This window comes from Euprymna scolopes, chromosome 37 (assembly GCF_053919585.1).
Source record: "Euprymna scolopes isolate OS-2025 chromosome 37, ASM5391958v1, whole genome shotgun sequence".
Classification (NCBI taxonomy): domain Eukaryota; kingdom Metazoa; phylum Mollusca; class Cephalopoda; order Sepiida; family Sepiolidae; genus Euprymna; species Euprymna scolopes.
Window position 1 is genome coordinate 78,407,776 of NC_136518.1, and position 16,387 is coordinate 78,424,162.

At 39.2% G+C, this 16,387-nt stretch overlaps 1 protein-coding gene across 2 annotated transcripts in view; it reads left to right on the forward strand.

The window, feature by feature from the left end:
- Positions 1–16,387, forward strand: part of LOC145261239 (uncharacterized) — a 54,170-nt gene that overhangs the window by 28,102 nt on the left and 9,681 nt on the right. For both annotated transcript variants that reach the window (XM_080119614.1, XM_080119615.1), the window contains exons 5-7: positions 2,325–2,434; positions 11,440–11,603; positions 13,344–13,413. In XM_080119614.1, the coding sequence (XP_079975740.1) occupies positions 2,325–2,434; positions 11,440–11,603; positions 13,344–13,413 (344 nt within the window). The remainder of the gene's footprint in view (positions 1–2,324; positions 2,435–11,439; positions 11,604–13,343; positions 13,414–16,387) is intronic.

Sequence of the window (16,387 nt, forward strand, 5' to 3'; positions counted from 1 at the left end):
CACGTGGGTGACACCACAGCTGTAACACAGAGGAAATGAATGTTGTTGAAAGAAAAAACGAGTTGAAGTTCTTTCCGATTCTTTGTCTCCTTTGCGACTGAGATTACAATGTGTAGGTTCCCCTGCAACATTACAATTATCATAAAGCTTTTTCATCACAAAATAATCTAAGCACTTGAAACTATTTGTTTTGGTGACTGAAGCTCAGTTGAACATCTTCGTAGAAATAATGACAGAGTAGAGAGAGACTAGCAGCTCGTCTTCTGTAAGGTAGAAGAGATCATCATCCACTGACCTGGATGGAACACGTACATCAAGTCAGTTGCTAAGGTCACTGGAAAAATGGTAGGATCCTTCTACCACTCCAGAAGATATCTCACTGCTGATGCAATTCTCTATCTATATAAATGCCAGGTACGTCCAAGAATGGAATACTGCTGCCACATCTGGGCAGGAGCTGCTAAAAACAGCCTATCCTGCCTTGACAGAGTACAAAATAGGCTTCATGGCTTAATGGGGGATGCCCTTTCTCTTCCCTGCAACCTCTCTCCCACAGAAGAGACGTTGCGAGCCTGTCTTTGTTCTATCGTTATTTCCATGGCAAGTGCTCGTTTGAGCTCCAATCTCTCGTCCTCTCTCGCTAATCTTTCACGAAAAACACCCGTCTAGCTGAAACCACGGTCAAAAATTTACCCAACTCTTTATCTGTGCTTAAATCAAAACGTAGATTCCATGAACAAAGCTTCTTTCTTAGAAGTGCACGCCTGTGGAACTCTCTTCCATTTGCCTGTTTCCCACCTGACTACAACATGGATGTCTTCAAGTCTAACATAAACAAATTCCTGATGAACCGTCCCCTTAAGTAAAACACTTTATCAAATCTCCAATACTAACTTATTTTACACACAATAACCCTTATCCCCAAGTGGCTTTCAAGCCTTGATAAGCGGTGACTATGTTGTAGAAAAAAAAAAAAAAAAAGCAACGCGTCTTCTGTAAGGAAGAGGATATAGGTAGAAGAAGAAATCATCATCCCCTGCTCTCGTACTTTGTACAGATAAGAAAAACTCAATATACGTCTTCCATTTTAGATCTCAGGTGAACATCAGTTCTAAGAGCTTACCCAGTGTGTTTCTCCAAAGAGAAATAAAAAAACGTTCATTTCAGTGTTTTTCAACCGACACGATGTTATACGGAAGTCATTCCAAAAGTAATGCATCCTATTCTTTAACTAAAAAAAAAAAGTTGAAGAGCTACGAAGACGGCAGTGGAACCATTAAAACAAGCAACATCTTGTGTTCCAGAATTTATTTTTCCACATAGTCACCACCATTATTAATGTACGTTTGCCAGCAATGAGGTGGTGGCTGTGGATGCTTTGTCACTCACATTTCTGTCGCCACTCTGAAATCAACAAACTCATCACCTAACTGTGATGACATTAATGGTATCAACTTTGTAAATATTCAATAGGTGCCGGTGAATGTTGATCTGTTCAATGTTTGGTACTTGTACAGTTTAGTCAAGACATTAAAAATGAAAATATCGGAAAAAGTTATATTGCATGTATCCGTTATGGAACGAAGTTCTCTGAAAAAAAAATTCACTTAATTTCATCAAGTATTTTTTTTTTTGTTTTTTTTTTACAGCGAAAAAACAATTTGTTATGATACCGAGCAAAAGGTTCGATTTTTATGAAGAAAAGCTAGAATTAAAGATGGGGAGGGAGTATCGGCGCTTTACATGGAGTTATCTCCCTGTGGCATGTTCAGCAAATTTCAAAATGGCTGACTTCAATGCACTCCCATAAGAATGCGTTTTTCCGTTGTAAAAAAAAAACTACTTGATCAAATTAAATTAAATTTTTTTTCGAAAATCTTCAGTCCAAAACGAATATGCACAATATAACCTTTTTTTTCGATATTTTCATTTTTGAATGTCTTGACTAAACTGTACAAGTACCTAATTTTTTTCTGCATGGACGAATTCAGTGATGCATCTCAGCACCTGACGCATGTCCACGAAGGTGGTTGCTTTCTTAGAGGCTCACACTGTCAATATCTGCAACAGGGAGATGAAACTTTCAGGTCATGAATGCATAAGCTCACTCATCATAACAATGCAGTTGTCAATACCGTCTGATATATTCAGGCGTAATAAAAGATAGGAGGCATTACTTTTGAAACACCCCTCATACTATAAATATTCCTGATGTTTAGAGGTTTCTTGAAAGTGATTCCTCCTAAGCAGAAATTAAGAAAATATTGTTTTTATGTTCTAAATTTATTTATTTATTTTTATTTATTTATTTATTTATTTTACAGATTCTACAAGATGGATCTCTTTCTGTCACATTCCTGACAAAATCCGGGAAAAGATTTTTTACTAAAGACGACAAGTTTTATGACGTTGTGAAATGCAAGCCTACATTTTGGTAAGTAGTTTTTGGTTCATTCATGTTAATTTTATAGCATCCTCATCATTCTTCCATACAAGTTTAGAAATTGACTTAGAAACTAACCTATCCCTGGACAGGTCTTCATTCATCCTTGTCTCTTTCAAGTCTTTCTTTATCATTTTCTCCCATGTTTTCCTGGACCTTTCCTTGCTATCTCAGCTGTTCTACATCTATTAACTCCAGAACTTTCATCCATTTTTTTCAACGTGACCATACCATCAAAGTCTCCTAAGTGCTTATCAAAATAAGCGTCTTCTTCAAAATGGAAACTATTCATTTTGACTAGGATTTAAAAAAATGAGGATCAAAGTATGAGTGTTGGAAGGAGAGAAGCTTCGTAAATTATAGAAATAAAAACATTAAATTAATTGTAATGATCGATGTAATAACATATTGGTAATGATTGATTTAATTCATTCAATCAACTCTACAAATCGATGCTATCTCGTGCAGTTGTAATTTCCATTTTTTTATAATGTGACATGCCTGAATATTTATATCCTTTTAGTCAAGTATGAGGTGTCTTCAATAAGTTTCCAAACTTCTTTTTGTACAGGCATTTAAAATTGTCATAGACACTGGAAAATTCAGTATGTTATTGCCATACATCATACGAGATGACTGACGAATGTTTATGATTTTAGGTTCAAATGAACAGCTACAGCAGGAATTGGAATACACCCTACTAAAGCCTGATTATCGCAGCTGGTGAATTTCAAAAATGCCATCTGGATGTGTTTACACTTTAGAAGAACAATATGCAATTAAATTGTGTTTTAAACTTGGAAAAATGCCACAAAAACGTATGGAATGCTTAAGACTGCTTTTGGACCATCCTGTATGAATCGGGCATCAGTTTTTGAGTGGCATAAGAGATTCAAGGAAGGCAGGGAGTCTGAGAGGGATAATGAGAGGTGTGGGAGGAGTAAGGAAGTTAGAACACCAGAGTTGATTGGCCAAATAAAGAATTTCATGAATAAGGATTGTCATGTGTCTATAGAGACAATAAGGGCATAGTTTGATGTCAGTGTGGGAACTGTACACATAATTACTCGCAAGGAACTGAAGATGCAGAAGATTTGCACTAAGTTTATCCCAAGGGTGCAGTTCACATCTCCATCCTTGTTAGAGACTATTTCACCAAGATGGGCATCAAGACAGTTCCTCACCCTCCCTATAGTTCAGTGACTTTTGGTTATTCCCTAAGCTCAAGGAAAACCTTAGAGGTTGCTGTTATGAGACAATTGAGGAGATGAAAGAGTCTGTGATGAGGGTCATTGACACGCTTACACAAGAGGACTTCCATGGAGCCTTCCAGAAGTTATTGGAACGGTACAACAAGTGCATTGCAGTCAGAGGAGATTACTTTGAAGGGGACTAGAGTTTCATGTGTGTACTATTGATAAAAGTGCACATACGAAAACAGTCTGGAAATTATTGGCGGCACCACAATCAACAGCTTTCCGATAACAAACAACCAGGATCCATATACAAACAGGGACCCCCAACAAACTAAGATTAAATTGTTTGAGTTAGGAAAAAATGAGTTTGTAAAGCCAGTTAAATATTTAAAAGAGGACAAAATCTAAAAATGAGTGTCTTTCTGCTCAGCTATATATTTCTCTTTCTCTTTTCCTCTATAACTTTGGTAGTAAATGGTATTACTACCTGTACTGATATTTTCTTTTGATGGTTTTACCCAAACACGATCTCCCACCTTATACAGTGTGTTAACAACTTTAACCACTAATGGTGTGGCATCTATCCTTTTTATATGCTGCTTGCAGTGGTAAATCTCATTGACTGGCGCAGTTGCTGGTGTTGCATCGTTCTTGGCTGTCATACACAGCTTTTGGAATCAAACACTGTACTGATAACTTCCGTAAATCAGCTAAGTAAACGTCCACTGTTTCATTGGGATGTAGTTGCTAGGTGGTGAACTGTTGCCATGCAACAAAAGGATCCATACCAAATGCTGTATATAAGCTCTGCTTAATTTCTTCCAATCATGTTCATCCCCGAGTTGCTGGTACACTGCATAGGCCCCTCCGGTTAACCTCAACAGAATGACTGTTGCTGGCTCCTTTATTTTGTACAATATGCAAATACGCTCAGCCTTCTCAACCTATTCGACAACAGACATCCCAGCACCCAGCAGTAGATCTATTAAATTCAGGTTGTAGAAAATGTGTAAGGAAAGTCCTTTAAAATTACTGCGCCCTCTGTAGATGTATAAGGAAAATTCTTTAAAAGTACTGAGCACTCTGTAGATGTATAATGTTGCAGCAACATAAAGCAATTCAATAACCAGTAAACACCGGTTCTGCATGGAATCCAACTAGCAAGGTACCTAGATGGACGCGAACGGTTACTCAGAACGGACCCAACAATCAGTTACTCAGAACGGTCCCAACAACGGTAAGATATGCTCACACCCACACGGCACGAGAAGCAACGGCAACACGATTCCCGACCAAGTCAATCATCGCTCTCCCAACGTCTTTCAATCAACCCGCTTTTATGGCTGTTGCAGGCCGGCTAAATTTGCATATTGCGAGAATTCATGTGACTTTGCGAGATATCATCCTTTACAAAAGACGGCGGCCGCCATCTTGATCTTTCTTTCTTTATTTTCGGTCAGTGACGCCGAGCCGGCCCCGAGATTAGTCTTTCCTTTTCGTCCGTCTCTCTTACGCACCCACACAACACACAAACACGCGGGTGCTTGTCTCCTGGATGCACATTACACTCCCCCCTGATCTGATGATCACATAGGGAGCATTGTGGGGGTGGCCTTTTAGTGCGTGTGCTTCTGCGAAGAGGTACATTCACTGTTTCAGATTCGGGCTCTGGATCTGGTTCCGCCTCATCAGACGAAGTATCGCTATCAGTTTCTGTAGGGGGCTCACTGAATCTGTGTATCGGCAGCTCGTCACTGGACGCTTCACTGCTTTCTTCTGTAGTCGTGTGACGCGCCTCGGTAGCTGGGCGAAGATCTTGCACATGTCGTGGGGTTCCATCGACCAAAACAGACTGCTGGCTAATCACTCCAGATATTTGTCCTCACTTAAACTTGTCGGTGCACCGATTTCCTGGGGGCCGCACCCACACTGGATCTCCTACTTCATATCTGTTACATGTTCCCTTGTCGGCTGGCTGCGTAGTGTTGATTCCCTTCACTCCGACTCGGTATGTGTAAATAGCATTCGCAGGTGCGGTTGAAGGAGACGTCCCGTCCTTTGGCGTAATGTTATACCAATATGTGGCTTCCGTAATAGTACGTCGCTTCCTGGCAACAATTCTCTTGATGCTGCGATGGCTTCTTTCAGCAATGCCATTTCCTGATGGCACATGCGCATATCGCAACCGTAGTCGGATGCCCCACTCATCTAAGAACTGCCGGACTTGCTGGCTACAAAACGCTGCATCATTGTCAGTCAGGAGCTCTTCCGGCGCACCTCGCTCAGAAAAAATGGATGATAGGTGGCGAACAACATTTGCCGAATCCTGTCTGGTCATCTGCCGCCACACCGCAAATCTTGTAGGCCCGCAATCAATGAGAGTTAGAAAGGGCTTGCCACTGTAATGGGTAATATCCATGGCCAGCCGCTGCCACACACCCTCAACTTCCAATCGACCCTTCTGCCATCGCTCTGGTGCAGGATCAATAGACTGCCAAGCCTCACAATTTCTGATGATCTATCTGACATCCATCTTGGTCACTGCTGGGTATACACGCCTCACAAAATAAAGGGTCCTCTTGATACCCGGATGTCCGCTCTGTGCATGAATTTTTGTATTTGACATGGGTCGATTGCAACTGCACAAGATCGAGCAGTACTCTCCATTCCCATCTTTGCGGCTTCATACCATTTGTGAGGTACTCGGGTCAGTTGGTCAGCACGATTACAATGTGATGGCACCAGAGTGACACTCAGTGATAGCCCATACTCAGATACCAGGTTTTTTAACGTGTCTAGCCTTCTCCGTATTAACATTTCGCTTGCTGCTTTGGTACGGATTCGTGTCCGTCCTGAAAGTGTGTCAGACACCCAATGGTAGACACAGAGAGAATCTGTGTACAAGGTCAATTTCTTAGACTGCCACTGCAGGGCCAGATTTATCCCCTTTACAATGGCGTCCAGCTCTGCCAGGTGGATATGCTGAGAATCTGTTACGGGCCGCAGCCAACATGCATCTTCGAACATGTTTCCTCCTTGCTCCAACGATACTCCCAACGCCAAAGAACTGGCATCAACCCACACACCTACGTTGTCTCTGTTAACACACCACCGCCCACACGCAGGGTCCTTCTTGTTCACTCTCTCCAGTGTCCCTTTAATCATCAGAGTTAGTAGGACATCATCGGATATGTCATCCCAACTCGTGGTTGTTAAATTTGCTCTGCGTTTAATTACACCAACAGCTGCGAGGAGCCAGCCACAGGCCGGTAAGTGACCAACAAGTTTTCCACACCAAGAAAAAACGGTCCGCCTTGTAACGATGTTGGGGATGCTTGGAATTTCACTGCCACGCCTCCATTGTAGGGTGCCATCTTCTTCATAAACATCCAATCCCAATACATGTGCTCCTTCCCTCAAACGTTCGGGATTCTTGCATTCCAGACCAAACTGAGCCAACTTTTCTTTGACACACGACGCAGACTGTACATCTTCATTGACGTATACATCATCAATGTAAGCTGACGTTGAGTCCCTCATGGGCTTTTCTTGGGACAATACTGTGTTGACAATAGTCTTCATGATCTGTGGTGCCACATTTAGGCCAAAGCCGAGGCGTGTAAGGCAGTACCTCTGCCCCTGAAACCAAACTGTCTGGAACGGCCACAACATCTCATCAACTCGCACCTGTAAATAGGCTTTCCGCAAATCCAATATCGAGACATTAGTGCCTTTCTGACGCCATTCCCTCAACTTGCTGGCGCATACGTTAGCATCGGCAGTGTAGGCTTTAATATGCTTGTTAAGCTCCCTATATTCCAGCACCGGCCGTACTTTCGACTTGTTATGCTGGACTACTGCCATCAAGGGTATTAGACCCTTGGGAGGCCCAAGCTTGTCCTCAGGGTAGGGGATTAACCAGCCATCTTGGATCCATGCCTTTAGTTCCCTTTCATATTCTGCTCGGGCCTCACTGGGTATAGGGTACTCTGTAACCCCATTCTTGAGTTTAGTCGGTGCCCTTCCCTCGGTCCACTTCCAAGATGCAATCCAGGCCCTCTTGCGAGAGTCAAAGTCCACTGTAAAATCTGGCCGATCGATGTGGAGCGCTGCACACACTGGGGCCTCCAAGAATCGCACTTTTCCATCCAGATGAATTGCGACTCCCCCCAGCGCCTTGATGGCATCGTATCCGAGCAACAGGTCAAACCCCAGGAGATTTCCTTGGGTCACGAGCACATTGATCTTAGTGGCTGCACCGGTGTCCGTGTAGATCTCAACAATTCCAGCTCCACAGCATGTTTGGGTCTCGCCTCCTATCGTGGTGACTTTGATCTTTCTCTTAGTCCAACTTGGACACAACCTGGCGCTCACTATAGTATGCGAACAGCCTGAGTCGAGAAGTGCTGAGCAGGGTATCCTGTTTATGTAGACGGTCATCACTGCCTAGTTCAAATTTTGCTCGGGGAGCAGGGTGGCGCTGACGTCCTCTCCCCTGATACGTTTCCCGCACAGTTTTGGCCTAGATGCCCCAAACCGCCACAATTAAAACAGCGCACACGCCCCCTGTTGGTGCAATTCCTTGCAAAATGTCCGCGTCGGCCGCAGCGAAAACATTTCCCATTGCTTGCAGGGTTCTGATTCGGAATCTCCCGAGCGCCAATCTGGCCTGTCTGTGTCGCCATCACAACTGGTTCCCCCAGGTCCTCCTGATCTTTGATGATGGCTCGAGCACGTTCCATCAAATGTTCCATGGGCATTGTTGAAACGCTGGTTAAGGCTCTCAGTCGCTGCTTCACCCGAGTGGGAAGGCCCGCCACAAACACGTACGCGAGCGTCCGCTCCGACACCCCTCCACCGAATAGGACTGCGAGTTTCTTTAACTCCACGAAGAAAACGTCCACGCTTTCCTCCGGTAGAAGTTTTCGGGAAGCAAATTTTTCATAGGCCGTACAAGGATCCATGGCGAATGCCTTGTACAGCGCAGCTTTAATTGCGGTGACATCTCCCTTTTCAGCAGTACTGAGTTGCTGATACACACTCAAGGCACCCCCAGCCAATCTCAGGGGAATCACAGTGTGTACCCTTTTTACCTCACAAAGGTCGCACGTCAGCTCGACCCTTTCAACCCAGTCGACAATGGACATGGACCCGTCAAACTCGGGTATGAGCTTTAAGTCGAATTTCGACTCGGTCATAGTCCTAGAGGGCAAATAGCCGAAATAGCTTGTAGAAAATGTGTAAGGAAAGTCCTTTAAAATTATTGCGCCCTCTGTAGATGTATAATGTTGCAGCAACATAAAGCAATTCAATAACCAGTAAACACCGGTTCTGCACGAAATCCAACTAGCAAGGTACCTAGACGGACGCGAACGGTTACTCAGAACGGACCCAACAATCAGTTACTCAGAACGGTTCCAACAACGGTAAGATATGCTCACACCCACACGGCACGAGAAGCAACGGCAACACGATTCCCGACCAAGTCAATCATCGCTCTCCCAACGTTTTTCAATCACCCGCTTTTATGGCTGTTGCAGGCCGGCTAAATTTGCATATTGCGAGAATTCATGTGACTTTGCGAGATATCATCCTTTACAAAAGACAGCGGCCACCATCTTGATCTTTCTTTCTTTATTTTCGGTCGGCGACGCTGAGCCAGCCCCGAGGTAAGTCTTTCCTTTTCGTCCGTCTCTCTTACGCACCCACACAACACACAAACACGCGGGCGCTTGTCTCCTGGATGCACATTACACAGGTATTTAACGAATGTCGAATCTGTCCATTTTTTTTTTTTAAGTCACCGCTTATAAAGTCACTTGAAAATAAAATAAAATAAAATGCCAAAATAGCTTATATTATGAAAAGGGAACAAAACAACAAAAAAAAATAAACAAAAAACAAAATAAAACTGGCAGTGTCAAACCGTCCTCTTATCGATACAACGCACAGAAGTCTTTTCTTCTTTCTTCTCTCAACTTGCAACAAATCCTCGTGTATTCGATGTTATCTTCCACCGTTCGTTCTCGTTCTAAGCTGTCCAACAAAAAGCTCCACTCAACTGCTATGCTTTAGAATTCATCCCATTTAACAGTTACCAATTACATATGCAAATTAAGGCCATACGTTCACCAATGAGCCACCTACAAAATTATGTTTGTCTTTTCTACATTTTCTGCTGGCATTTCACAAGATAAGCAAACAGGAGGTCGTTTGAGAAAGTGATGATTTCTATTGCATTAACTAAACAAGTTGCTGAGTTATCACTTATCTATGTATTTCTTGTGCCTCTGTGTTGATTCAATCACTCTCAATTCTTGCCTCACAATTACACACGCAGCTATCCTTACAGGGTGTATCCATTGTCTTTCAAGACTGAACAGAGACATTAAGAAAATATCTTTGTGAGCATTTAGCGAGACAATCTTTGCCTCTGTTAAGTGTCAAAAGACAATGGATACCCTCTGTAAAGGTAACTGCGCGTGTAATTGTGAGACAAAGGTTGCGCAATTGCCAACCATATCTCTCCTGAATCGGTACTGCCTGAATTCAGTGGGAAGGGGAAGTTCAGGATTATTGGAAACAATGCCGAGATAAACGGAGAGCACATACAGTACCTAGAATTCCTAAATGGTCACCCATTATAGTACTGATCAGGCTCAACATTGCTTAACTTCGGTGATCTAATGGGGACCGGTGTATCAGCATGACTATGATTTTTTTTTTTTTTCCAGTGTTGCCATCTAATTCACATAGTGTCTTTATACAGGGTGGGCCAAAAGTCACTGACCTATTTTAATTTTTAATAACTTTTTTATTTTAACAGTTATATGCATGAAATTATAGTATCATAAAATAAAGGTGATAAACTTTATTTTAACTTAGTAAGCTTGAGAAACTTGTATTGTTAAACGTGAAAAATAACTAGAAATTCCTTCCATTTTCTGCTTCACAAATTTGAGCTCTTTTGATTACCTTTGCCATAAGCTTTTCCAAAGTTTCTGGCCTTATTTCTCTTATTTCTCCAGTGATGTTTTCCTTTATCTTTATTAAAGATTGGGGCTTGTTGACAAAAACCATTTCCTTTAGATATTCCCACAAGAAAAAGTCAGGGCTGGTGAGATCAGGAGAACGAGATGGCCAATTGATACATTATTGAGCCTTGATTTTGATAGTAAAATTGTACAATTTTTGTATGTTTTGACAATGCTGAATTTTTCCGTAATTAATTTTTAGGATCTGAAAAAAAAATGTTAAAAATATCAAAAAATTAAAAAATGCTTAGAAATAAAAGAGTTATTTAAAATTAAGGTACTAGTGCACTTATTGATCTGTGCTGAAATAATAACGTTATTATTTAAAAAGCCATTCTTAACATGGGGAAGGGAGGGTGTTTTGTACCTATTCTATACTTTAACCTTACAATTGAACAAAAAAACATATAAAACTTTAATTAAACTTGGAAATACAATTTAAATAATAGCACGGATCAGTAAGTGCACTAGCACCAAAATTAAAATGGGTCAGTGACTTCTGGCCCACCCTGTATGTACAAAATGTGTCAGGCAGTGAAGACGCATGAAAAATCAGATGTGGAGAAATATATTTGGATGATTAAGCTGTTGAATTTGGTTTTGTTATACATTTTTCTCTTCCTCTTCCTAACACTTGGGAGGAGGAGGAGGAGGAGGAGGGGGGGACGTCAATAGTATTATAAGATGGATCATTCAAATATTGACTCTTTTTTTTTTCAATCTTTTTTTCTTTTTTTTTGTACTTATTTTTTTTTTTTTTTTTCAGTCATCTAAGTTCTTGGAGTATCCCAAATCATCAAATTTCACATGGGAATCGAGGGGAAATGAAAATAATATCCTACAACAATACAAATATCGGTGATGGAGAAGAGTTAACCAAATTGGAAGGTGGACTTAATGCAAAACTGCAAATCAACTCTAGCGAACCATGTGAGTTCATAATTTTTTTTTTTTTTTTAATTCTTTACCAAATCTCTATCTTTGCTATTATATAAAAGAAAATCTGTGTCTGTGAGTTCGTTATCTATAGACTCAAAAATGGCTGGGCCAATTTTTATGAAATTTCACATGAAGGTATTTTATGTGCCTGGTAGTGTTCTTAGATTGGTTTTGTGCCGGAATGTCTTCGATAAGTATCGATAATTGATAATCAAAATAATCCAATTAAAGCAGGAACAGGCGATTTTGACCAAAGTTAACACCTTACACAGCCTAACATCAAAAGTGCATTTCAGAAGTTTTATTACCACACAAGCTGAAAGGCCTAACATATAAAATCAACAATAGGTTCTTTGATATGATAGGGGTGTGTTCGAAATGAATGCTTCTATTTAAAGCACAATTACATCATGATACTTGACTTTTCAATTTTAAACTTAAATTCAAGCCATTATCACCGCACAAGCAGTAAGGCCAGGCATATAGAATCAACAGTAGATTCTTTGATATGCCAAGGGGACATTCGAAATGAATGTTTCTTTTTAGAGTACGATTGAAGCATGATACTTGACTTTTGCATTTTAAAATTTAATGCAAGCAATTATATATAAAAAAAATAATTTTATAAAATCAACAGCAGGTTCTCTACAGTGCAATGTAGACTGAAATATATTGTAAACTTAGTCACTGTGAAAGCTTCTTCCATATGTATCGTGATGGGTTATCAATTAGAGCAATCAATCAATCAATTTGATTGAAAAATGGGCGATTTCATCGATTTTGATGTCAATAAAAATATGGGAGTGTGAAACATTCGTTGATCATCATTCATGGGGTGTTCTAAAAATGTTCTAAAATTTTTCTAAAACTGTTCTAAAAAAATATTCTAAAAATTTTGTAAAAACTTTCTAACAAATTGGTAAAAATGTTCTAAAATTTTCTAAAAATGTTCTAAAAATTTTCTAAAAATACAAACAAAAATTTAAAAAAATCAAAGATGTCTACTTTCAACGTGCTGTCATAAAAACGTGTTTTTCCGATGTAAAAAAAACCAAAACTACTCGATCAAATTAAGTGAATTATTTTTTTTTTAGATCTTCAGTTCAAAACGGATACGTACAATATAACCTTTTTTTTCTCTCAATATTTTCACTTTTTAATGTCTTGATTAAACCGTACAAGTACCAGCAATTCTGCAATTTTACTGAAATTTGTGTCTAAATGACAGCAGAAGTGGAACTTTATCATGAAGTGGCCAAGCATGATAAATATCTGTCGACCTATTTACTTTGAACATGCTGAAACTGTTCATATTAAAAAAGCATTTTAGATTTTTTTCTTCATTTTTGTATTTTATTTTTTCAATTCTTATTTTATATATTTTTTTAATTTGTTTTATTATTTATATTTTATTTACTTATATTTAAAAAAATTTTTTAGATTATTTTTATTTTATTTTTATATTTTATTTATTTACCCTTTAACATTTTTTTTTAGATTATTTTATTTTATTTCTTTATTTTTATTTTTAGACATATTTTTTTTTTCATTTATTTATATTTAACAAAATCATTTTTTTTTTTTCATTTATTTATATTTAACAAAATCATTTTTTTTTTTTAGATAATTTTTCTTTTAATTTTTAAGTTGAGAGGCATGATAAAAATAAATTTTTGTTGTCAGAAGATCCCCCATTGTTTCACTAAAACTTTTGTTGTTGCTTTTATACAGTTCGTGTTACGTGGTGCTACGTCGATAACGGAAGTGACAGTGATAATGATGCAACTATTCACGACATTCAGTAAGTAACAGTGATCTGTACAATTTTTATTTATTTACTAGCAAGCTACCCGGCATTGTAAAATACCCTTAAATATGATATTTTAATTTATCCCGAGTTTGTATTCATTATTACTAGCAGGACCTGTGGAAATTCCACAGGGGACTGATTCATATGTAATATATTGATGGTGGCATCCTGTAGATATTCAGCATAATCGGAGACGCTTTGATATTGTAGCTATTTTGTTAAAACTGCAAAAGTATTTATCCAAGCTAGCAGGGACGCCCGGCATAGCCAGGCCGTAAAATACGCTTAAATATGATATTTTAATTCTTGCAGATTTCATATATATTATTATAGAGTTAATGATCTATAGATTCAAGATCGGTCCAAGAGGGAGACACTAATGGTTATTGCCCCAGCCCAGATGTGGTAAAAATAGATGAATGCATGGATGAATAGTAGCCTTATAGAGATATAGGCAGATTTAAGAAGCCCTCTAGCTAGGTAGAAGGAGACTTCTTTGCAGCACACTTGGTAATGTTCTCTATGTATTTATTCTATTTTATTTTGCCTATCAATGTTAGGCTGTGGAGCCGGACTCTTGGAAAGAGTGCAATTAGTTAACTGCATTGCAAAATAGTGTTACGATATACAGAAATTTTATCAGAAAATTCCATACGGAATTATGTAACTAAAAAGTTTAATTTGGAATAAATATTAGCAGAGAATTGCTTGGAAAAGTTCCGAGCCCCCCTCCCCTCCCTCTCCACACACACAAAAAAACCTTCTCAGCAAGAACTTGTCTTCTATCACTCCCCTTTCTTCTTTTGTGTACTCAAAATCAAAGTCAAACCAAACTTCCATGAACAGAGTTTCTTTCCAAGAACTTCCTACCCATAGAAAGCCTTACAGTGAAAATGTTTCTAGACAAACTGCAACATGGTAGTTTTCAAGTCCTGTTTTAACCTTAAAAGACTCATCATAAATAAGACAACATGGTGGTATATTTACAAAAGTGCGTGTACAGAATAGTATCTTACAAAATGTCTATGTCCGATACTGTATCTATGACTGCCAACAATGACTGCCATAACGCTTCTTCATCAGTGTGTATGGAAGAGTCCATCTATTCACAAAATAAGATAGATCACAAGTCCGATATAGGTCTCACACTGTTGATTAAGCTCCAACTTCTGTCCCATCACTGGGATATAGCATCCCTGTGTCTGTTTTACAAGTACTTTAATGGTAAGTGCCATTAAACATTAGTACAACCTTGACATAAATACCCCTGACAAACTCAACAAGCAGCAAAATCCCACCCCGACACTGTAGAGGTTGCTAGATGCCGTAAAGCCTTCTACTCTCGAACTGATAGAGTTTGGAATTCCCTCTCAGGCCCCTGCTTCGCTGACTGTACTAACACGCAGAAATTAAAATGTAATGCGAACAGACATCTTGCTGCTCAACTCCCTACATAGTATCCTTGCAAATCTGGTCCTAAATTGTAGCCCCTTATGACTTATTGGCACTGTGTCTTGTTTTGGGTGAAAAAACATGTTAAGTTGTTCTATGAATTAATCATGATTTTCAAATCCTCTTTTAACCTTGAAGGGTCAATAATAAATAAGACAACACAGTAGTATATTTACAAGAATGTATTTACAGAAGTATAGGATACTTTGTTCCAAAAAGTCTGTGTCTGATACTGTGTCTATGACTGCCAACAATGACAGCGATTACACTTCGTCATAACTCCATATATAGTGAAGTTGCAAGATTTTAATAATGTATATTTAAAACCATGAGGAATTACAATGGAATTATTTCGTATAGAGTCTAGCTGGTATTATTATTAATAGTAGGGATGAGTGCTTGGAATTGCATCTACCAAAAATCTTTTACTTTTAGGCAGGGATCAAAATTTTTTAAAAAATCTATTAGATTTCGTGGTTTAGTGGGGGATGACCTTTTCTCTTCCCTGCAACCTCTCTCCCATAGAACCTGTGAGCCTGTCTTTGTTTTATCGTTATGGCAAGTGCTCGTCTGAGCTCCAATCTCTGGTACCCCCCTCTCGCCAATCTTTTACGAAAAACACCCGTCTAGCTGAAACTACTGTCAATAATTTTCCCCACTCTTTATCTGTGCCTAAATCCAAATGTAGATTCCATGAGCAAAGCTTCTTTCTTAGAACTGCACGCCAGTGGAACTCTCTGCCACTTGCCTGTTTCCCACCTGACTACAACTTGGACGTCTTCAAGTCCAACATAAAAAACTCCTGACAAACCGCCCCCTTAAGTAAGACACTTTATCAAAACCCACAATACTAATGATTACTACAATACTATCTCATTGATTACTGTACACGCAATAACCCTTATCCTTGAGTGGCATTCGGGCCTTGATAAGTGGTGACCCCCATGTAAAAAAAAAAAAAAAAGGTTCAAAATAGATTCAGAAATTGGAATGTTAGAATTTAACTATTGTTTTGGAAATAGTTATTGTTTTTATTGTAAAAAGAATTTTTAATTGTTCATTCTTTTATGAAAACTGAATTTAAAAAATAAGTTAGTTGAGAATTCTTTGTTGTCAAAAGTGTGTTTAGAGAACGTGTGCTGCGCCACGTGAGTTGGTCACGTTTTAGAACCACACAGCTGACGTCCTAGCAAAAAGGGAATTCTCAATAATAGGAGCTAGGATTAGCAGATTAGAGAGTCGCAGTTGGGCATAGAGGTTCGAGCAGTCAGCAAAGGCAGTCGGAAAGAGTTGACATGATAAGAGGAGGGTCCCTTTAGAAGCGAAGGGAGAACATTTAACCATGTAGAAACGAATTTGAATTTCTGACGTCATCATTATTTCGACCAGTCAAATGAAATAAAGAACATCATCGATTTTTGTAACTGTTGTCTTCGTGTCGTCATTCAACAATTGAAGGTAATGCTCTAATCATCTTAATATGAACTTTGTATAACCCCCATCCTAAGTAATG